At 36.6% G+C, this 23446-nt stretch overlaps 5 protein-coding genes and 1 pseudogene across 10 annotated transcripts; 3 read left to right on the top strand and 3 right to left on the bottom strand.

The window, feature by feature from the left end:
• Positions 1 to 1219: 1219 nt before the first annotated feature.
• Positions 1220 to 4680, bottom strand: LOC122311791 (annotated as a pseudogene).
• Positions 4681 to 5584: 904 nt separating this feature from the next.
• On the top strand, positions 5585 to 10147 carry LOC122310947. 5 transcript variants are annotated; one of them, XM_043125229.1, is made up of 3 exons: positions 5585 to 7175; positions 8176 to 8418; positions 9911 to 10147. In XM_043125229.1, the coding sequence occupies exon 1, from the start codon at positions 5702 to 5704 to the stop codon at positions 7013 to 7015; it is 1314 nt and encodes a 437-aa protein (XP_042981163.1). In that variant the 5' UTR covers positions 5585 to 5701; the 3' UTR covers positions 7016 to 7175; positions 8176 to 8418; positions 9911 to 10147. The 5 variants fall into 5 exon arrangements, with proteins under 5 accessions (XP_042981163.1, XP_042981162.1, XP_042981161.1 ...); XM_043125228.1 differs by having other exon boundaries at positions 9609 to 10147; XM_043125227.1 differs by lacking the exon at positions 9911 to 10147 and having other exon boundaries at positions 8215 to 8616.
• A 1109-nt stretch (positions 10148 to 11256) lies between these two features.
• Positions 11257 to 12063, bottom strand: LOC122311590 (SKP1-like protein 1A). The gene has a single exon (XM_043126193.1). It carries the CDS (start codon positions 11971 to 11973, stop codon positions 11515 to 11517), a length of 459 nt encoding a protein of 152 aa, XP_042982127.1. The 5' UTR covers positions 11974 to 12063; the 3' UTR covers positions 11257 to 11514.
• A 1459-nt stretch (positions 12064 to 13522) lies between these two features.
• Positions 13523 to 14673, top strand: LOC122311645 (vacuolar iron transporter homolog 2-like). Its single transcript, XM_043126268.1, has one exon. The coding sequence runs from the start codon at positions 13580 to 13582 to the stop codon at positions 14228 to 14230; it is 651 nt and encodes a 216-aa protein (XP_042982202.1). The 5' UTR covers positions 13523 to 13579; the 3' UTR covers positions 14231 to 14673.
• A 1660-nt stretch (positions 14674 to 16333) lies between these two features.
• Positions 16334 to 17038, top strand: LOC122309480 (vacuolar iron transporter homolog 4-like). The gene has a single exon (XM_043122980.1). The coding sequence runs from the start codon at positions 16334 to 16336 to the stop codon at positions 17036 to 17038; it is 705 nt and encodes a 234-aa protein (XP_042978914.1).
• Positions 17039 to 19979: 2941 nt separating this feature from the next.
• LOC122310752 (glycine-rich RNA-binding protein RZ1A-like) lies at positions 19980 to 22802 on the bottom strand. 2 transcript variants are annotated; one of them, XM_043124888.1, is made up of 4 exons: positions 22572 to 22802; positions 21270 to 21396; positions 20316 to 20859; positions 19980 to 20238 (listed from the first exon to the last, which is right to left on the bottom strand). In XM_043124888.1, the coding sequence occupies exons 1-3, from the start codon at positions 22790 to 22792 to the stop codon at positions 20335 to 20337; spliced, it is 873 nt and encodes a 290-aa protein (XP_042980822.1). In that variant the 5' UTR covers positions 22793 to 22802; the 3' UTR covers positions 19980 to 20238; positions 20316 to 20334. The 2 variants fall into 2 exon arrangements, with proteins under 2 accessions (XP_042980822.1, XP_042980823.1); XM_043124889.1 differs by having other exon boundaries at positions 21270 to 21388; positions 22572 to 22714.
• Between the last annotated feature and the right edge of the window lie 644 nt (positions 22803 to 23446).

The following is a 23446-nucleotide window of genomic DNA, read 5'->3' as shown; positions in this document are numbered from 1 at the left end:
TGCAAGTATGTCATATTAAATATGTTGTCTATTATATGTTATGCCATGTTACGAAATGTTTCTATCTCAAGTTGGTCATGTATTTCAAGTTATGTTCAAGTCACGTTATGTTACGTCAGGGTTTCAGTCATTTCGCATTCCAGTCACATTTCATCTTGATTATTTATGTATGGGGTCACAGCAATTGTGGCGCATACACTACGTGAGACACAGCAATTGTGACACGTAAAATACATGGGGCCACAACAACTGTGGAGTATGTATTTAAGCAGTTAAAGAATAAGTTTCCGTAGAATACATAGGGCCACAACAACTGTGGAGTATGTATTTACACGTAGAATACATGGGGTCACAACAACTGTGGAGTATGTATTTTTCATGTTAAGTCAAGTTTGTGTAGAATACATGAGCCACAACAACTGTGGAGTATGTATTTACACGTAGAATACATGGGGCCACAACAACTGTGGAGTATGTATTTACACGTAGAATACATGGGGCCACGACAACTGTGGAGTATGTATTTTTCATGTTAATTTAAGTTTCAAAGCAAGTTCATGCTAAGTCAAGTTTCAGATCAAGTTCATGTCAAGTCAAATTCAGTTGATGTTTCAATTTAAGTTATGTCAATTATGCTATGTTGTACGTCAAGTTATGCTTTAATTACTTATGAATTTGATTATGCATTTATGCTTTTACTGTCATGCATGCATCATTAGCTTGTGTGGAAGTTTTTTGTTAACTTACTGAGATTTGTAATCAAATCTCACTTTGGTAGTCCCAACTACCATTCCCCCTGAATGGTAGATCTTGTTACAGGACCTGAAGGAAAATCAGGAGCTGATCAACTAGACACAGTTGACTAAGCGACGGTGCGACTTCAATGTTAATATAGTAGTTAACGTAAATTACTACTTATACAATGGAGTTGCATCTTTAGTACTTTTTGGATCATAACCATTTTGGAGTAGTGTTGTGATCTATTCAATGAGTCTTTATGTATGAAGTATGTTTTAAGCATTTCGGATATTTTCAATTTGGTGCATAGTATTGCTAAAGAAAAAAATTATCCGCTGCGAATATTGCATAATGTTAGATGCATGTTAGGAACATTGCATCTTATATGTCATGAACGGGGGCATGTAACCTTGTGTTGCATGTCTCGACGTTTCGAATGTCCGTCCGATCCCAAACGGAATTTGGGGGCGTCACACTCTTCTACAACAAACAACAGATGGCATAGTTCTAATGCTCTAATATGGGAATTGATCACTTCTACAATGCACAAATACAATTTTCTTCACCTACATTTGATCCAATACAAGTAGGTTGAAGCTTTCCCTCTTGAAACCATGTAGCACATTTCTGAACGAGCTCATCCAGGAAATGGTCAATCTTCTCTACAATGACGTTGGGTATTAACACAACATGAGCAATGTTGCCCTGGCAAGCAAGCTGCCACATTCGAATGAATTCCTCATCTTATGGATGCTCAAATATAGCAGTGCTACTAAGCTCGTTCAGCATTGCACCTATGCCTGCAGCTTTTAAACGATCTTTTAGGTAGTGAGCATTTCCAAGGCATTTATGAACTTCTTTCTGGAATCCCCTGTATCCTTTTCGGTTTAAGGTGTACCAGAGGAAGATAGGAGCATGGCCATTTCAACTGCCCATAATTGTTGCATCCCTAGAAGCAAGGTACTCCACATCTCTTGAGAGAGCATTAATGTGCTCCAATCTTGTGATTTGCACGCCACATGGCATTGGGCAACCCACAAACTGTTGACCCGAAACACTCACGCTTCTAATAGGCTTCTTGAAATAAACTTTTTGCGCCTGACTATTAACAATATAAGTGAGCATAGCAGATCAAAATGTAGAATGGGTTTGAAATTTCATTCTTGAAAACAAAGATTGCGAATGATAAAAGAAAAAATGATAAAAAGATAGCATCATGTGCATGCATGCATTACTTGACCACCAAATAAATACTAAGTCGCACATATAATTCCAACTTGTGCAGTATAAGCATCGTACTTTTTATTTATATGAGTACCGTGTTTGAGAGAATATTCATTTTCCATATTCTAACCTGGAAGCTCACAGTTGTCAGAAAGGCATGGAATGCTACTTACATGTTTGACAAAAGGCATCATGAGTCCAAATAAAGCCCCATCACAATGGATGTAGAACCGATCATGTGTGAATCCTGCTTCTTCAAGTTTCTGTATTACCAGATCAAGATCATCAACAGCTCCTTTAACAATTGTTCCTGTGAAATTTCATAAAGTGATCCTTAAAACAATAAGCAAGCCATAGGAAAAAAAATTTGTAGAGAGAGATGAGAGAGAGAGAGAGCATTACCTATGTTAACATTTATGATGGTGGTTTGTCCTTGTGACCAATAAGTTTGTCTTTGAAATCTTCACAATCAATCTCACATGAGACAAGAGTGTCCACCTTTACGCATTCCATCCTGTACATTCTTGCTGCTTTAAAAATTGAATAATGTGACTCACATGAGGCATACAAAATCCGGTCAGGAAACACCTCTCTCATGCAACATATATCAATATGCTTAGATTCTTTCAGGGCATCAACTTAGATTTTACAATCTCAAAATAAAAGCTCAAAATGCTAAAATTTGTCGTGCTAACCCAACTAGGATACCATGAAGATTCCCTTCTGTGCCACAATTAGTGATGCAACCCCAATAGTCATCCTTCTCTAGTTCCCATATATGGGCAAACCAGTCCAAAACACCCACTTCAAATTGTCTGGAGTGGATACCATAGTTGCTCTCTATAAATGGATCCCCAAGGTTGTTAATGGAAAAGTGTTGCATCTGTTCGAGAGCACAATAATTGAAGTCCAAGTTATAAGGGTAACCTATTAGAGATTTTCATTCAGTTAAGAGCGTTACAATTTTTTCCCCTACAAATGAAAGATATTTCCGACTACCATTCACAATATACTATAATTGCAATTCTTGTGATGAGAGATATTGATTGTATTAACAATTTCATTGCAAAATCACAACAATATGAGAGAGAGAGAGAGAGAGAGAGAGAGAGAGAGAGAGAGAGAGAGAGAGAGAGAGAGAGAGAGAGAGAGAGAGAGAGAGAGAGAGAGAGAGAGAGAGAGAGAGAGAGAGAGAGAGAGAGAGAGAGAGAGAGAGAGAGAGAGAGAGTTGGAATGCATTATTACCATATCAATGCCATTTTCATATATTAACATCCTTAATATAAATATCGATGATAACAAAAGTAATGTACTCAATAGAGCTTGTTGAAAACATAAAGACCAAATTCACACTCTTTATATCTTTTAAATTCACAACCCATGTCATCCCTGAATAATTCACCTGCTCATGCAATAGAAGTGTAGAGTTCTCAAGAGTTGTGCAGTAACCAAATTACAAGAAAAAGTAAGATAATGAGATCAACATTTTTTTTTGATAAGTAGATAATGAGATCAACATAAAGAGTCTTCATATATGCCATCATGAACTTTTTTTTTTTTTATTGCCACCGGGTGTCCAATAACAGAGTCCTGACTAATCCCAATGGTGCATAGGCTTTTAGTAAGAAGTTTTTCGCAAGTGCATCTCAAGTAATTCAATGGAAAGATCCCCATGACTCCTAGATTTTATTTGCATACAAGAGAATTTGAATCTTAGACTTAGAGCGCACATACTGTCAAAACCAAGGCATTTAGCACTTGAGCCATCATGAACTTCTAGTAACAAGAACTCCCAAATATCAACATACTTGGGCTACGTTTGAATGATAAGATGATAAGTTGAGTTAAGTTTTGAATAATAATGTCTTATGGTTCAATTGAAATGATTTTAACTTCTTCTTTTTCTTCTTCTTCTTCTTCTTTTTTTTTTTTTTTTTTTTTTTTTTTTTTTTTTTTTTTAAATTGAGATGAATTTAATCTTTTAAATTGAAATGTATGAAATAAATTGAGATGAATTTAATTTTTTTTATATGAAGTTAAAAAGTAATACATGCCATGAATAATTTGTAACCTTGTTTCAGGTGCAGGCACATTATATAGAAATTAATTTCCTTTCCAGAGAAAGGGTGCAAGTAGCTAGAAAGACCACTATTCACAATTGGTGGTCAGACATACACATATAATACAATATAGAAATATATAGATTTGTGGCATATTAGAGTCGGTGAAGTCGAAATGGGCTAGTTTGTGAAATACCCAAATGGTGCTTGGTTCTGTCGATGAGTGACTTCCTATAATGAGCTAAGACGCTAGCCATCTATGCCTCCCTCTCTCCAATAACCTCATTGTTGGCATCAGGCTCTGTGATGGCCAGACACATGGTGTGCACATTCCTCCCAAGCACAATCTTTGTTTTCTTCATGTTCTTGTCTTCACTCTTAGCTTCCACAACTGGAGGCACATGTTCCTCGATCAAAGCCTTCGGATCTAATTCCTTAGGCGGAGGCTCGAAATTCTCATTGTTAAGATCACCGAAATAAGCCTCAACACCCAGCTCCCAAAAAACAAAGAAATGGAAAAGCTTATAATTATCATAGATTTAATAGAATAAAGAAAAAGGGGAGAGATGGCTATGCAAAAGGGTCAGTGTGAGCAATATCGAGAACTGAGTAAAGGAGCTGTTTAGTGGAAATGCGAGAAACAAGGAACGAGTATGTTGGGAGAGACGTCGGGGAGGCGGCGATGCAAGAAATTGGTTCTAATTTGTATTTATAGGAGTAGGACCTAGTTGCCACTGGTGGGGCCCTATCAATTCTATCTTTAGCTAACTACTGTAGCAAAAGTCTAAATTATTTTAGATTTGCCTAATCTAATGTGAAAGATTTTTGAGTCAAATTATATAAAATTTGGCTAAGCAACTCATTTGGCCAAACCAATGAGGATGCCCTAAGAGCATTCTCATTTGATTATGCAAATGCAAATCCAATGAAAAATTTAATTAATAGGATTTGAAAATACTCTACATTGGATTATCTAATTTCAAAATTTTTGACTTTTAGCTGCAGTAAAATTAAGGTTTACAACCAAATTTGATTATTACTATTTCACATCTAAATAAATAAAAAAATAATATCTTTATACACTCTATCTCTTCCCTCCTTATTCTCATTATTTCTCCATATTATTTAATAAAAAATAATAATGTATTTTCATATAAGCCCTTAATTTAGAAAAAAAATTAATAGAAGAGAATTAAAAAAAATTATTAAATTTATAATATTTTATTATTATTTTGACTAATAATAGATAATCTAATGTAAAAATAAATTTTAAATGAAATAGTTAAATATAAAATCATATTATATTATACAAATTATACATTTATATTTAAATAATTCAATAAAAATGCTCTAAATCATCCCATTTTAATTTGGCTGCTCGCGTACTCTCGCTCGCGTGCTTCAAATGAGAATTTTTTTTGTCTATTAAAATCAGATGGTCTATTTGATAAAAAGAAAAAAAAAATTCAGATGGTCTAATTCAAATTTTTTTTAATAAGTAAATTTGATATATATATATATATATTATATTTTTGTTATTGATATATTAGACATTAGGTTATAATAAGACACATGAAGGCCCAAAAATCTCAACCTGTCCCAATTCTAATTTCTCCTATGTAGAACCCTAAAATTCCCCACTTGTTCGTCAACTCAAAGTCCTCGGGTTTCACAACGCAATGAAGATCCAGAAACAGCATCAAGGAACCTCCGACAATATTAACAAACCTTCCTCCTCTTCTACCTCCTCCTCTTCCTCTTCTTCTTTTGCTCTGTCTCCCAGCAAGCGCCTCCTCTCTGGCTCCCCCAAGCCAAATAACGCCCCGGCCCCTTGCCGAAGCCGAAGCAGAAGCCGAAGCCCCACGATCTCCGATCATCCTCACCCGGCCCTAAAGAAAACCAGGGACCTACCCAATCTGTCCCAATGCCACGCCTGTGGCTTCAGAACCGACACGGGTAATGGTAAGCAAAGACTCCAAACCCTATACAGCGAATGGCGCATCGTTCTTCTTTGCAAGAAATGTGCGGTCCGCGTGGAATCCTCCGAAATGTGTTCCTATTGTTTCCAAGAAACCTTGGCTGCCGAGTGTTTCTGTTGCGGCGAATGCAACCGACGCGTTCATAGAGATTGTTTTAAAAAATATCGAACCGTGGCGCCGTGGTCATATTCGTGTTCCGGCGAGGAGTTTTCGGTTTGTGTGGACTGTTGGGTGCCCAGGCCGATAGCTTTGTCCAGAGCGCTTTTTGGGGGTAGGAAGATTAGGAGGAGGGACAGGAGTGGTGGGAAAGCGAGAGATTCTAGGATTCTGGATGGTGCGAAGTCGTTGAAAGATGTGGCGGAGAATGCAAATTGCGTGGCTAAGAAGAAGATTGAAGAGGCTGCTAAGGCTAGAGTGGAGGCCGTGAGGAAAGCAGTAGTGGCGAGGAGGGCGGTAGAGTTGGCGACTAATGCTCTGGATTTTGTCGCCAGTAGAGATGAGAATGGGGAGAAGGTGCAGACTGTTGATGATGCGGAACTGGCGTTTCAGTTGCACCGGGCGATGAATAGCTCGCCTAGGATTTCAAGGAACTTATGGGAGAACAAGGGTGATTCGTTGGTTGGAGGGTCATGCTTGGGGTATCCTAATGTTTGTGGGAAGCTTGAACCTGATAGAAGTGTTTTGGAACCTGTGGTATGTGCCGGGTCTTTGGACGGTGGTTCTTCCATGAATGTCAATTGTCTAAAGTCAGTTGGAAAGATTGAGACGAGTGGTGTCAAGGACGGTGAATGCCAAATGAGGTGTGACTCTGAGTTTGGAATTCTGGGTGTGCGATTGGAGGGAGAGGGGAGCTGTTCCATTAAGTTGTCAAACTCAAATGGAGATGATAATAGTATGGACTCTGCAAACCGATCTTCTCATCAACAACACAAACCGACTATGCCCAAGGATAAACGATACAATGGAGAGCCTGATAGATATCCGTTAAAGTATTGTAGGAGAAACCGGAAATAAAAAGCAATCTCTTGTGATGGTTCTTCAGGCCTGGGCTGCTGGACTGCTTATAAGTTGCTCCTAGTCAAGGACAATCTCCGCTACATTTCAGTGCTGTGCTGTTCTTCAAGCTTCTGGTTGTGGGAGTAGATCATTTCGAGGCCAGTCCGGAAGTCAATAGGTAGGAGAAAACACCATACCCACCCTCTAATAGCACTGTTTGGTTTTTAGTTTAAAATCCTAAATGTGCTTCCATTGTAATTATCCACATGTTTCCCTGGCTTGTTAATGGACTTATAGGACACGGAGGTAGCATTGTTTACTCTAGGGATCAATTTCTTTGTTGCATATTGTTCAGACAATGTCTGTATGATGTATTTTCTGTTGCTTGTGACTAATCAAAATAAGAAAACAAAAATTTTGTTGCTTGTGATGTTCCAGAGACCGAGTTCTTCACTTTTTATTGTAAATTTTGGACATTTAGAATGAGTGGTTAACGATATTGTAAGTACACTCTTATAGTCAGTATGTTGGTCTTGTTCGGAATATAATGATTTACCATGATTGTTCGAAGGCCCTCTTTGTATCAGTCTTCCAACGGGGAGTTGAAGTATGAATATCTCGTGTCAATATGCTGGAAGTACTTTATTGTAGTATTTCGTGCTTATAAAAAAAAGGTCATTGTCTTATTTCAATTCTAAAATTTTTTGGCAGTGCAATTTAGTGGAGTGGAGAGTTTCAATTCATGAGAGAATACAGCAAATCTCTACTTCCTTAACGAATACCTGATTTAAGTCCATGATTTCCATTCATGCTTTTGCGAGTATAGCTGCTTTTCTAGTGGATGACTCTTCGTTGTTTCTTGGGTAACTATTGTTGTGACTTGATATTGACTGTTGCTTTTTTTTTTTTATTTTTTTCCGGTAGACAATAACATTTTTTATAGGTCAGTAAACAATAATTTTATCGATTATATAATAGGGAGATATTGACTGCTGGAATCGTTTGCCAAACATTTTGTGATTATAAAAAGGTTGAACAACAAATAAAGGAATCATGTACTAAATATTTGTAAATATTAAGCATGATGTATTCATAAGACAAACATATTTTCCTATAGAAATGGATATACAATTTTACTATAGGTTTTACGGCTTGGTTTTCTCATGTTGCTTGTACAGCCGAATTCTTTCTGCCCTATTGGATTTTTGCTCTTGCAGTACGTGTCAACCTCTGAACTTTTGATTGCATGAAGAGAGAGAGAGAGAGAGAGTTGTGGAATAGGAGAGCTGATATTTGAGAACTCACATCGTGGAGTGGCATGATTTCTCTTGGTTGTCACGCCGTATGAAATTGGAATTTGAAGAGACCTGTACAAGGAACCGAAAGTTTGGTCATCCTAAAACACTTTCATACAGGAGATGGTTAGTTCTTTACTTGTATTTTCTCTAGCATAAGTGAACAGGGTTTTTTTTTTTTTTTCTTGAGTATGCAACTACAAAAGCTGTAATATTTAAGTAATGTTTTCTTATGTGTTAGTCACATTGAGCATCCATATTGAAGTTATTTGTATCATATAAATTGAATTCCAATTAAGAATTGAGTACTTTATTTGCCTGTAAGATATTGCGGAGGTTTGAAGATTTTTTATTTTTATTTTGTAATGACTGGGGAATCAACCCGTGGCCAAGCCCTTAGGACTCACCCATGGAACCTAAACCACCAGAGAGACTAGTATAGCAACCCACCGCCATAGCCTTCCACTTAAATCGCAGTTTAATCCCAGGGAGAATTGAACCTGTGACATGGGGCTCATGCACACAAGTTGGCCCTAACCACTTGGGCCACCCGGGTTTGAAGATTTTGCTACCACTTGTTTTCAGGCATATGTTTTAGTGGCGGAAAAATGGAAGCTCCTAGGTCAGTCTGCTGAGAAGACAGGAGAACCGGAAGCTCAGTTTTCTCTTGTTTACTTTGGGTTTCTGAATCTTTCATTTTTCTTTAGCCATTTAATCTCTCTTCCATACGGTAAACGACACTTTCTCATTGACCCTGTGTATATACATAGTGAAGTATACTTCTTTGATTCTTTCATCTATAGTCCTCCTCTCTGTTTTTTCTTTAACTTTTCTTTTTTCTGTTGTAGTCATCAGTGAGACTGGCTTCCCCGAATCACTTTTTTCTTCTCTCTTATAATTTTGGCATTTTGAAGAATATAGTTGCCAACTTATGAAGCTACTAGATCATTAACTAGTCTTCAACAGGTTTATATCAAAACAAATTTTGAAGTCCGCTGATATGGATCCAATGCTAATGGATGCACTGGATTTTGCATTCCTCTGATTTATCTGGAGTTTCGCATCAAGCAATTCAAAACCATAATGTTTCGTTTTTGTGTAATTTTAATCTGTAGTTACAAAAGGTAAAAGGGTGTGATACTTTTCTGATCTGGAGCATGGTTATGCAAAGCTTCTTCGGGCTTGGACTGGCAAATAATTTATTGTTTAGATTGCAGCAGATTATAACACTGACCAGATCGAGTTTAGGGTATATATATTACCACTGCCTTAGTCACTCTTGAGGCAGCCAATTCTGTCCAAATTGACATTTGCAGGTTAATCGAAATTTTTTGAATAGTGGGTGGGCCTTACAGGGGCTAAGAGGCATGTTATTGTTACACGATAATGGGTTTGTGGTCATGTTCCTGGATTACGAAACTCCAGGCTACTCAAATTTAAGGTGCACGCCCAGACTAAAACTAGACTTAAATCAGTAAGCTGGTATGGTTAGCTAATATCTTTTCTTTGCTTTCTTTTCATCATTATAGTGACTAGCCAATTGCTTCCGTGTATACACACCAATTTTTGTATATTTTAGATGGGAAAAAATTTATATATCATCCTTCTTTACAAACAGGAAACTAATACGAAGAGCAAAACGGCAAGTGCAGATGGTTGATGAAGAACGCTGTCAAATGTTGGAGGCATGGGGTCTTGCTCGTGAATCTGCACTACTTTCATTTCATCAGGATTCTCCCGAAACAGCATCAGTGAAGCATGAGGTTTTACACAAGAGTCGAAGACTTGTAGTGCATTTTGTTAGGTAAAAAAACGATGCTATATATCATTGAATAAAACGATTCCTTCCAGAATATACCCTTTTTTTTTTTTGGTATCTTTAAAGATTAATCCTTTAGGAAGAATCCAAACGAAAGGATCTCGAGACAGGATCTTTTAACTAAGAAACCCCCACTGAAGAAAATAAAATTGACTTGGTAGCATCATCATGGAAACGTTTGAAGCGGGAGATTACCTAAGAGCACTCTCAATGGCTATTGTAAAATGTATATTTCTTTAAAATATAAAGAAATGTACTTAAAATGCTACTCCATTGAATTTTGTATTTTAAAAACAGTATACATTTTGCTACAGTAAACTTCTGTTGGATCCTGTTCATCAAATATAAATATTTTTAATTACTTTCTCTTTCCTCATGTGATTTTTTATTTATTCCTCATGTGTAAACTAAATAAAAAAGAATAAAAAGTATAATATTTAAATGATATGAAGAAAAAATAGATAAGTTGATGTATGATATATTATAAAAGTTAATATATAAAATAGAAAAAAAATGTATTTAAGTGATGTATTTTGAAGAAGAACAATGCTATATACAATCGTGAAATTGCAAATGCCGCACAATCGCTTTGAAAAAGAGTGGGGTCCATGATTAAAAAGTTAATTTTTTTTTATGTGAGTTCTATATTAATTTATTTTTTTCAAAGTAACTGCACACCATTTACACAATCACGATTACACATATCATTTCTCTTTGAAGAAGAGCAGTGCTTGTATAGATGCCGAAAGTACACGCTTTGTTCCTTATCATAGCGAGGAACCAATGGCCGGCTTTCGTGTGGAATGCACATTCACTCTATTTGATTAGTAGCATATTTGATTGGAAAAGCACCATATGATCTGTGCCACTACTATCTAATAATTTACATTTCCAGTCGCGTGGTTTGCACATTCTCAGCATCCTCACTTATATGTTGTCGATCGTAATCTTTCCTCTCTTTTTTCGGTTCCCCAAATGTTGTCCTATTCAGCAATCCATCTTCGAAGAATATTGCGGAGTTGTTTTAATTAAGAAAAAACACTAAAACAGTTTGCTGTCCCCCTCGTCAAAAAATGAGAAATGCAGACACGTCTCTGTGTTCTTAAAGTTTTAAACCCGAATCAATGGAATATTCAAACACCATGTCAACTTTCAACCATGAGGAAAATTAATTGGAGATATACTTATTGGCTACAAACCCAAATGATGGGGGCGCAGGAACAACATAATAGAATCTCAAGAGAAGTGCTGATGCTATGATAAGTAGAGTGATTAAAACAGAGGAAATATTAGAGCCAGAATAACTACCCCTAGTATAAACTCAAAACGGTAAACCTTAAACCACGTTGTTGTTTGTAAACCTAATTTTTGTATCTAAATTCCACTTCAAATTGTTACCGACATCAGTCAAATGCCCACCGGTTCTCCTGACGAACCTCCTCTTCTTCCTCTGGGGAAAAGTCATTCTTGATGTAAAAGGTCTTGCGGATATCCTCTGGGGTCTTTCCCTTGATCATGTCTGCCACTGTTTGGCATGTCAGCTCCATAAGGCTCTTGATGTTCAAGTAGTCTGCAGCCAGGATGAGACCGAATAGGGTGGCCTGGTCAACCTCGACGAACTCGGCGTCCCAGCCCTTGAGATCACCGTCGGAGATGGCTGGCTCGACGTGCTTCTTGCAGTACTCGAGGACCTTGGCCAAGATCTTGCTCGTCACGTTGGGGACCGGGATGCCGTCGTCGGTGCAAGTGTCCTCGATCACTTGCTTAATGGTCTGGGATGCGTGAGCCACGGCCTCGTTGACCTCAAAGGCCACGCCATCGGAGCTTATCAGGGTGATCATCTTTGACGACGACGACGACATTGTTTCAGTATCGAAACCACGGCTTTTTGCTGTCCTGCAAGCGAACAGGCAAAAAATAAAAGCGCAAATGGAAAACCCTCGACTTCTGCTGCTAAAAATCAAGAAGTTAGATTCTGCCTTTACTGCAATGATATTTATAATGTAAAGATCGACGTGCAGTAGCCGAGAATTAAGCAAGTTGGGTAAAGCAGATGTCAGTTGGAATTTTGGAGTTGAACCATAACTCATTATTGTCGTTATCTTTCAATAGTTCAACGGTCGTAGAGGTCTTATTATGCTTAGTTTTCGGTGGTTTATTGGCAGAAGGAGTTCCTTTATTGTACTTTGATTTAAACAACCTGTAATTTTTTCAAAAAATGAAGGCTTATAAAGGCATGATCTGAGTATATATGGTTTAAAACAAATAAATTTATTGACTTACGCGGAGGGCTATGGCAGCAGTGGCCACCTTTGATATTTCACTGTTCGTTTTTCAAGTATAGTAAATATGGATAACTCGACTTGATAAAGGATTATAATGAGATAAATATTTGGTCTAAATTTTACATAATAATGTTTACATTATAACGTAACTTAGTGTATCGAATTATAAATTAAGTTATTTTATTTTATTTTATTGTGAAATAGATCATATTAAATTGGGTGGTGCTAGTACAAAATTTTCTTTTTATTTTTATATATTTTTTTAACATATTAAATATTTTTAAAAAATAAAAAAATATATCAATATACTAAAAATTACTTTCTTAATCATTAAGTAGAGTAAAAAATTAAAAAAATATATAAAAACGATCGAAATGAGAGTCAAACTCGAGACATATATACTAGCATTTTCCACGGACTTTTCATCATGTGTAAATTTTCCGTATAGACGTAACCCTTTTCTTCTAATTAACTCCAGTCGAATGACATGATCATGATCGATCTGCCTGATCAGTACAAAAGTAGCTAGTTTCAAGCTGATACCTTGAGTGATAGATAGAGGTGCGCAAATGCATGCCTGGCTAAAGTAGTATTAAAGGACAAAGCTTGAAATAAAATATATACCACTTTCTTCCATTAATTAGTAGTTAGTACAAGATGGGTCGGTCGAGACTCGAGCCCGTACGTGGCTTTCGCATGGACTCCACACTCCTTCCAATTAAGTAGTACTAGTGATATATCATATTATCTTCCCGTACGTGTAGTGGAAAATATATACGTCTTTAATATTAATGTGGAGTACTGCACACTCGCTTCAATTTAATTCCTGCTTTATGAAAATGTTTTCCCATTGTCTTTCTTTCTGATGATCTTCAAGTGCCGGCCTATTCAGCATCCATCTTCGCGAGTGTTTCATTGTCCAATTGTATGCGAAACCTGCATATATCAGTTTTGCTTTTAAGAAGAATACGATGAATATAATAACCTTTTGGAGCATGTCTTCCACACTCCCTTATCGTTTCTTCTGCCACTAAAATCCGTCAGCGTCAGCTTTAGTTGGAGATCCTCTCTCTATAAATACACTACAAAGAGGCTTGTGCTCTCCACAAGTACTATAATCGACTGATCATAAATAATATTCTCCCTTTCTGATATATAATTGCCAATTTTCTTCCTTTTCCTCATGGCTGCTCCTGGAACTCAGAACCAGCTCACGATTCACGTGGATGATGATGCGGTGCAGAAACAATTGCGCCGGGGCGTTGACGATAACGATGTTGACTATTTTCAAAGGGCGCAGTGGCTTCGAGCTGCTGTATTGGGAGCCAATGATGGGCTGGTTACTGTAGCATCATTAATGATGGGTGTTGGGTCTGTTAAAGAAGAGATCAAACCCATGATCCTTGCTGGTTTTGCAGGGTTATTTGCAGGGGCGTGCAGCATGGCAATAGGGGAGTACGTGTCTGTGTACACTCAGAGAGACATACAGATGGCACAGATAAAGAGAGAGAAGACAAGGAATCAGCAAGAGGCCGGTAAGATAGAGCAGCTCCCAAATCCGATGCAGGCTGCTTTTGCATCAGCACTTGCATTTTCAGTAGGGGCAGTGCTACCATTACTGGCGGCTGCATTCATAAGGGTGCATAAAGTGAGGTTGGCTGTGGTGGTAATAGTGGCTAGCTTGGCTCTGGTTGTTTTTGGAGGGGTGGGAGCAGCGCTTGGGAGGACTCCCATGGTGAAGTCTTGTGCCAGGGTGCTGTTTGGAGGCTGGATGGCAATGGCAATCACGTTTGGGCTTACCAGATTGATTGGCTCCAGTGGACTGCAAATGTGATCATTTCTTGGCTTAGCTTTGCCAGCTTTCTCCTTCGATTTTCCTTAATTTCCTCGTGCTTTGGATTCAGCTTTTAACGTGCGTAGTAAATGTCGAAGTCGCGTGTGTTCTAAGTAAATGTACTCATGAAGGTGTCAGTTGAGACAATTTGGTAAATAAAATGTCTTAACATCTAAACATATAGACACCATGACTTGTACTTGTTAATGTAGCCAAACTCCATCTCCCATTGAGGTCGAATTCCACCAAATCACCTCAGTTGTTGAGTTTATATGTATGGGAAGAGCTACCCTGTATTGTGTTGATCGGTTTTTCTACGTGTAATTCGAATGAATAATAATGGGTTGCTTGAATTGAAGAATAAAATTATTGTTTAAATCAATAACTACAAAATTAGTTTTACTAAGTGTTAAGATATAAATTAAATTTTATAAAGTACTAGTAGAGCAGAAGTTCTGAATTCAAATCTTAACTCTACATTCTACTCTAATTAATTAAGTATTCTACCTATTTAGTTTACTAATTGAGAGAGAATCTGACCCACACGTGAGAGAAGTGTTAAGATATAAATTAATAATAAAACTTATATTTTATCATTAGTTTAAACTTTTAAGATTAGTAGTGATTTTAAACTACACACTAATTATATGCGTGTGGTCAAATGGCGTGTTGGCCCATCATAGAATTAAACTGGTTAAGTTCAATTCTGATCTAATACTAAAATTAAAACCGATTCAAATTTGAACAAGTTTTAGACAGTACTATTGTTGGATAACAATATTAGTAGTCATTTAAGTATGACAAAAATTCTAAAGGATCCAGCCAAATCTCCAAAGTGAATTATTCAGTTTTACATTTCTAAATACAAAATGAAGAAATAGTTCCATATTTTGCGAAATTTATGAAACTGAAAAATGTGAAATTCATTTTCAAATTGAATATATTTCTTGACATAATTCTCTTCCAATATTATAAAAAAAAGCCTGCGGTTGTTCGATCCCAATATTACTGTTATATATACATATATGAAAAATGATATACTACCAACTACTCTACAATTTGTTTACAATAATAGATTAAAATAATATATTTTTTAAAATTTTAATTTAAATTTTATTTGATTTGATGGATTTAAATATTAAAAAAATATTATATTATTAAGAATTGTAAATGAATTGTAGCTTGGTTGTAAGGGTATCAGTTCTCTACATATATATATATATATATATATATATATATCATCACCATGCAAATGGCTTTTCAAGCTGTACATGACTGGTTGCACCTCTTTGATCTTCTTAGATCTACTTCGTACGGCATGCACAGATCGATCATTCTCCTTGCCCCTTGAATGAATACAGAGTAGAGAGATAATCCAAGTAATTTGCTACTAAGCAGCTTGTTGTGTGCAGTCGCAAATTGCACTGTTCATGTGCATAAAATAAATATATTTGCTTTCACATATATAATTTAAATATATATATATATATATGATATGATATGAAAATACGTACAAGATTAACATGGATCAAGTAGGCATATATAGTCTCTCTAGTTTTCCATATAAAATAAAAAAAGTCGGACCAATCAATGTTGATTAAGAAAATCAATTTAATTAAAGTCCTTCGATCGATCATCAGTACCCAGTACCCTCTCAGAAAGTATGTATCTTAGGTTGTCATACGGTGAAAGATACCATCAATTTATTTATATGTAATTAGTGATCACTACTTCCTCATCATGTACTGACAATCTTTCTCTCTCTCTATATATATATCTTCACTGTATCGATATATTCATCCACTTATTTAATAAACAGAATTCATGAGCCACACGCCAAACTCAACTCTTTTCTTTTTTCCTTCAATTTGCTTCGTTATTTCTTCCTTTGTTTATGTTTTATGTGCCAGATGCCAAAGACAGCATTGGAATCTCATAATAACTAGATTAATCAAATATTATTAAGGCCATTCCTGATCATCCCTAGAATCGCACGATATTTCCTCTTCCTTATCACCACTGGTTGACTATTTGAAGTCTTCTGCTACCTCGCTCTCTTTAGATTTCTATAATAAACATTTTCGCCACCCTCTGTGATCACTAATGGCTGCCGCTGGAGTAGATAATGACCAAGTACTGTCGCTTGACCATGTAAGAATTGCAGTTCACGATGCGAAAGATCATATGGAGAAAAAACAATGCCAAGGGGCTGAAGATGAGAGTTTTGACTACTATCAAAGAGCACAGTGGCTTCATGCTGCTGTTTTGGAAGCCACAGATGGGCTAGTTTCTATTGCATCGTTAATGATGGGCGTGGGAGCTGTTAAAAAAGAATTCAGAGCCATGCTGCTTCCTGGATTCGCAGGGTTAGTTGCTGGGGCATGCAGTATGGCAATAGGAGAATTTGTCTCCGTTTACACTCAATACGACATAGAGATGGCTCAGTTGAAAAGAGAGAAGAAAAGCAGAAAGACCGGAGATGATGATGTGCAGGATATTAAAGAAGATATGGACAAGGAGAAGCTCCCGAATCCGGTGCAAGCTGCGTTTGCGTCGGCACTTTCATTTTCAGTGGGAGGATTGGTGCCACTGCTGGCTGCTGCGGTTGTAAAGGGTCATAAAGTGAGGCTTGAGTTGGTGGTTGGAGTGGCTAGCTTCACATTAATTGTGTTCGGAGTGATAGGAGCAAAGCTTGGGAGGACTCCTGTGGGAAGGTCCTGTGCCAGGCTGCTTGTTGGAGGATGGATGGCTATGGCTATTACTTTTGGGATGACCAAGTTTATTGGATCCGGTGGATTGGAATTGTGATTCCCAGCTGGTCTTTCCTTTTTCTTCTGATCTTTTCCTATCCTTCTCTCTCCCATTTTCCTTTTGCTATCATATATGTTACTCTTATCTGGGTTATTGTTATAAACTTATAAAGTGGTTTTGGTGAAGTCAATTGCATAAGGTTGTCGGTCTGAAGATCATCGCATGGTCTTCTTCATCATCTTCTTCTCTTTTGTTTTTAGATGTCCAGTACTTAAGCTTTTCGTTTTCCAAACCTGGATTGCTCACATGAGTCATATCATGCTACTAAGGCATATGATCAGGACTATCTGCATGTGTTTTCTTCCATTGAACAATGATTTGGAAAGTGTTTTAATTGATCTGCAGATCATGATGAAATTAAGCTGCATGCAGATGAAAAAAGGAACATTCTACGATTTGTTTCAATGAGCAGGGACATGATCAGTTGCATATATATACATCTATGTGCTCTAATTTATCTATTCCTTGTTAACGTGCGGACATCGATTAAGAAGCGATCGAAAAGTGAGGGAGAGAGGGAAGGTGGCCGCCGTTGGTACGAAGCATTTTCGGTTTTTTTTTTTTTGGAGCTTGTGATTGAGCTTTTGTTAGAGAATGAGTTTCAGAACTGGTGCGATTAATCTGCAATAGTAATACGTTCTTTGCGGGGAACTGCAAGGTTGGCCATTTGTACTTAGCTGTCCTTTCGCTTTTCTCTTTAATTTAAGGGTTAAAAACTTCAAATTTCCACGTTTTTAATTGTTATTCCCTTCCATAATAGTGTCCACTTAAGAGAGACAGTAATGGAGGCTGCTAACCCAAAGAATCATGGAACAATCACCATTTTTCCTCTTAAAAATCATTTTTCATGAATTTAAAAAAATATTCCTTTGAGCAAGAAAATTTTGCCACATTGTTCCTAAAAATTATCCACACCTTTCTCATTAGCATCCACCTCTTTTCCAATAAGAAATAACTAGAGAGAAATCCGAATCAATCCAAATAAAATTGATATTCATCTTTTCTTTGTCTCCCAACGTCACTAAACAAATCCACATGCTCTAGTCTTGGATTGGATTGAATTGTTGGTTTTGGCTTGGGCCTTTATTGTTAGGCCCATTCGGCTCAGTTATCCACTATAAAGTTGGTTTCATTATAAAGTTGGTTTCATTTGAATAGTAAAAATATTTCATCTTATTTCATCATTATAAATTTTTAAAATTTTCACACAAAATATAATAAACAACTCAATTTTTTCAAATTTTAAAATAATAATAATATTAAAAAATAATATTTTAATAATATTTTATTCAACTTTTAACTCTAATCTAAAACTATTTCATCTCATCTCATTATCCAAACAAAAATTTTCCCCTTGCTCCACTATTCAGCGATAATTTAGTAAGTGATCCGTAAAATTGCTCATTCCACCCAAACATCTAAAGGCTCGCACTGACATTTCAATCGTTTTTTCAAATAGATTCCACATTAAAAACAATATTAAAAAAATCAAGAGTCCAACATCCCAAATTTAGTTTGGGAAATATTTTTTTGGTGTTGAGTGACACTGGGAGATGCAGGTAAAAAAAAAAAAAAACTGCGAAGTACATTCATATCAAACACATACTGTGCATTAAGTCAACCTTACAGTGAATGTAAAAGCAATTCTGGTAGCTCTCTCACACACACACACACTCGATGTATATCATAATCAATGCCAAACTGTACGATCCCCAATTATCAGCTCATCCATCTTTTTGACTGCCAAAGCACGATTTTTTGCCGAAATTAATATCCATCACACGGGCAAGGGAATGAATAACAACAATTCTAAATGCCTTTGATGAGACATTCTTGATAAAAGAACGATACAGGTTGCATATGAATAAAAACACAAAACAATACAGCATAAAACAGAACCATAAAGATATTCACACATCAATTACACATGCAAAATTTAATAAGAGCTTCTCATAAATCAAAATTTGCAAAATCTTCCCCCATACAAAAGGGCCAACATTTCATGAGCAACATGGCAAAACAAAAAATCTACTGGAATCGAAAAAATAATGTTCCCTTTTAAACTCTAAAGGTTTAACAAACACTAGGGGCAAAGGCTGCAAATCCTCGATGGGGAATCTGACCAGAAACACACCCTCAGGCTCAAGGGTCAAATAGAATCAATATGTGACCCCATTACTGACTCAGGAAGCACTATCTGACGTGAAAGAAACCTTAACCATTTATCTGGATCTCAGGAAGCAAGACCAAAAGATCATTCACGGGTATCGGAAAAAGGAGAGAGCAAAAATCTTCCATCCAACAAGAGCATTGCAGAACATGGGTCCATAAGAAGGAAGAAGGAATAAAAAAACAACGGGCAGCAGTTATTGCATTCATCAAGAACCTCAACACAGCCTGCCATATGTTTCCACAAAATGGATCTCTCCAACAGGGCGCCATGCAGAAGATGAGGGTGGCTTATGTTGAATTTAAGTGCAGATGGCTTGTTGCAGTCCAAAACACTTTTTCACAATTTTAAAACTAAAACCACACATGTCCAATTAGCAACAAAGAAACCCAATCACGTATCCATAAAGACCATAAATAGCAAAGCATCCTGCCAAAAGGTTAATAACATTAATATTGCGCAAGGAATGAATTCAGAACTACCATCATGTACCATGCACGTATAAAAAAAAGATATATTACCCGCTTGACTCCTGTTTTTAGTAGAATACTGAAACAGGGTAGCCAAAATGGGCATTCTACTTCTACAACCACTTCTACTTCCCAAGTGAAAAAGAAGAGATCTTCCCAAGGACATACCCATGAATTGGTCCTCCAAATACCCATCCAACCAACAAGCTTCTGATTTTGCAATTGCCTATGAGAAATACTCAATGAAGATCGGGCAGCAATAATGATATGTGGAATTCTATGCATGAAAGTCACAAGATATCCAGCAGCAATAATGGCATTCACAGACTACAAGACCAATTTCGAAAGTCCATGTCAAGCAAGCATAATATCCTGGACCAAAACATCGAAATGAGCATTTTTGGAACACAAAGCAGATGAGTATCGTGCCAGTTTTTGCACTTCAAACTACTGATAGACTAGAATGATCCACCCTGACAATTTTCATAAGAATGTATCCATCAAAGAAACTTGGAACGCTTTTGGAAACAGCAACTGCAGCACATCCAATTACGAATCTGCAATGGCACGACATAATTTAGTCACAGCCAAAGTAACCACAAAGGACATGCAGAGTTTAGTATATGTTGCATACCAAGATAAGAGCAACTGTTCTATCCAGAGCGAAAGCCACCAGCACTACGACGTTCATAAGGTCCACTGCGATCACGATTGTACCGATCAGATCCAGAACCTCCACGACTACCAGAATCCCTGTTGCGCCCACCAAATCGATCTCCATTTCGATCAGGACCATAACGGCCACCCCCACCACCGCCCCCGCCACCAGATCTGTCATCCCTTCCACCATACTTGCCCCCTCTTGCCCCTTCACTTGGACACTCCCTCGCAAAATGTCCAGGCTTCCCACACTTGAAGCACTCTCCACCATTAGATCCACGTCCACCTCCACCTCCATAGTCACGGTTACGGTCACGATCACGACCACGGTCACGGCTACGGTCACTGTCATGATCTCTACTTGAACCTTGGTGAGGCTGAGCTTTATCAACAGTAATAGTCCGCCCATCTAAATCCATTCCATTCATCGCCTCAATAGCATCATCCATTGCATCCTTCTCATCAAAAGTGACAAACCCAAATCCACGAGAGCGCCCAGAGAACTTGTCAACAACTACCTATATAAAGAAACCATCTTATCCATCAGAATCTCATTGATGGCCATTACAAAACTTGAGTTCAATTCACGTGAAAATTTTTGAACAGTTAAATGAGTTTCAATTACACCACAAAATACATTTTATTATTTCCAACCATCAAAACATGTTTTTGATGGACATTACATTCTCCTTCAAATCAACAAAACCTCACAGAAATGATGTCACCCAAAATAACTCATAGTTGAGCTCAGGAAGTCTCTCCACCACTACTGCAGCAGAAACCAACTCCAAGGCAAAATGCCAAACGCAAAGGGAAACTAGTTTCAAATTGAAACATATTCATAAACATTAAGAGGAAAAAGGGAAAATTTCACACAAGCAAAAATGATCCCAAAAGGAAACATGCAAATGTGATAAAGGATCATTACCTTTGCCTCAAGAAGCTTTCCAAACTTTTCAAATGCATCTTTCAGAGCTCTGTCAGATGTTGACCATGAAAGGCCACCGATAAAGCAGCGATATTCCACCTCCTCAGACATAATTAAAACTGCACTTCTTCCAATTACAAAATAGGCTCATGATTGCAATTACTTATATAAATAGACAGAAATTGTCTCAAACCAATCATAACCATACAACAAAACCAACCATTTCTAGTAAGAAGAATATGGAAAATAATTAAAATTCATAACTACAAGACACTTATTTTATTTTTGATTTTTACAAATAAACAGCTGCACATTGGTTAGAAAATGCGAGTGATATACAAATAATATCCACAGAGACAATCCACGATAATGAAAATCAGTATATCAATTGATATTTGTGTTGATTGTAAGGTACCCTATTCGCAAATGGTGTTTACTTAGCAAGAAAATAATATCAGCAAATATAATCATACTCCGGTTTTATATAGTAATTCCATATCATGAGCGAAGCATAGATCGACAGGATAAAATACCAGTCAATCTCTTCCAACTTCCAATGGCCAAATTCATCTCTAACAGATCATTACCAGATCTGGTAAATTGCCCACATCTTGAAACACTTCAATTTTTACATGGTTCAAGATATGAAATGAAACAATAAATATAATAGAAATCAGCGGGGAAAAAGAAGATAGCCAAGGATACTTAATCACAGCACACGAACTCAACCAATTCTGTTTCCATTAGGAAACCTATCAACTTCCGTAGCTTAAAGATGTAAAAACTAAATCATTATAAATCAAAGGAAGCGGGACGCATATTCCTTATATACCATAATAATCATGGTAAAATGGAAAAATGCCCCAAAGAAACGCAACCCCTAATTGTCCACAAAACCCCCAAGGGGAAAGAAAGCTGCACTGGATTTACCACTACACCCGACTATGGATCGTAAAAATTACTTTAAAATTAACCCAAAACCCTTTTTCTCGGATAATTATAGCCTTTGACAAATAAATCTTAATTATCCAAAAGCAGCCAAAAGGATAACCTTTCCTTCTCGGAAACTTGATATAGGATGAAAGAAGAAAACATTAATCTCAGAAACGCAAAAGAAGATGGCATGAATAGGTAATTCAAGGGAAATTTTATATTATGATCACAATAATTATGATTCTGAAAGGGGCTTGTTACCAGAAAATAAGTAAATAGCCACTTCGAGGGGGCTAAGTCCTCCTAGTACGCCATGACAGATTCAAGAAATCCAATTAGTAAAACCTAAACAGAGATGAACGGGCGTACCGATAGACGTGAGAATCAGATCTGAAAGAGAGAATACGAGGGTTCACTTGCGATATTCCGAAAGAGGGCGTGTGCGGCGGAAGATGAATAACAAAATAGGGTGTGGAATTTGCAGTAGCAATATCGCACTTAGCAGAATAGTGTGGAGACGCACGGGCCAGGGGCAGTGGGTTTATTCCTTTTATTCCATCGTGGTGGGAATTGGAGAATTCACTTTTCATTACAACCCTTAAACTATGACATTTTTCATTTTTCACCCCATATTATTAACAATCAATTTATAACATCCCAAATTATAAAATGTTTTACGGTAAGTTATATAATCATGTGAACAATTATATATTTTATTAAGAATGTAGAGATTAAAAGACTTTGTATTTTAAAATTTAAAATGAAATATATTCAATAGTTTGAACAATTTATTTAAAGAGTCTTTTTATTAATTTGAAATACATTTAAAATGCTCTATTTTTATATTGATGATTTGATAGAATTTAGTTTATAAGATAAGTTTAATTTTTTTTTATAAATAAAGTTTTAATTATATCGATATTAATGTAGAAGATATATTTTTTTACACCAATGTTTTATAAGTAGAGATCTTTTTTTTTTTTTTAAATCATGAAAAAATATACAGAAATATTTTATAAAATAAAAGATGAAATAAAATGATCATGATCGATTTGTGTAAGTTCTCTTATGAAAAAATTGACATATTTAAAAAAATTATTATTATTATTATTTTATGATTGATGAGTACTCTCATTTTTTTTATGAAAAGACTTCTACATAATTAGAAAGAAGTGAGTCAAAAATGAAAATGTATAGATTACTCTAAATTAAAAGGTGTAGTTATGCATGCGCAAGGTGACAGC

Source organism: Carya illinoinensis, chromosome 5 (assembly GCF_018687715.1).
Source record: "Carya illinoinensis cultivar Pawnee chromosome 5, C.illinoinensisPawnee_v1, whole genome shotgun sequence".
NCBI lineage: Eukaryota > Viridiplantae > Streptophyta > Magnoliopsida > Fagales > Juglandaceae > Carya > Carya illinoinensis.
This window is presented reverse-complemented; position numbering and strand designations above follow the sequence as displayed.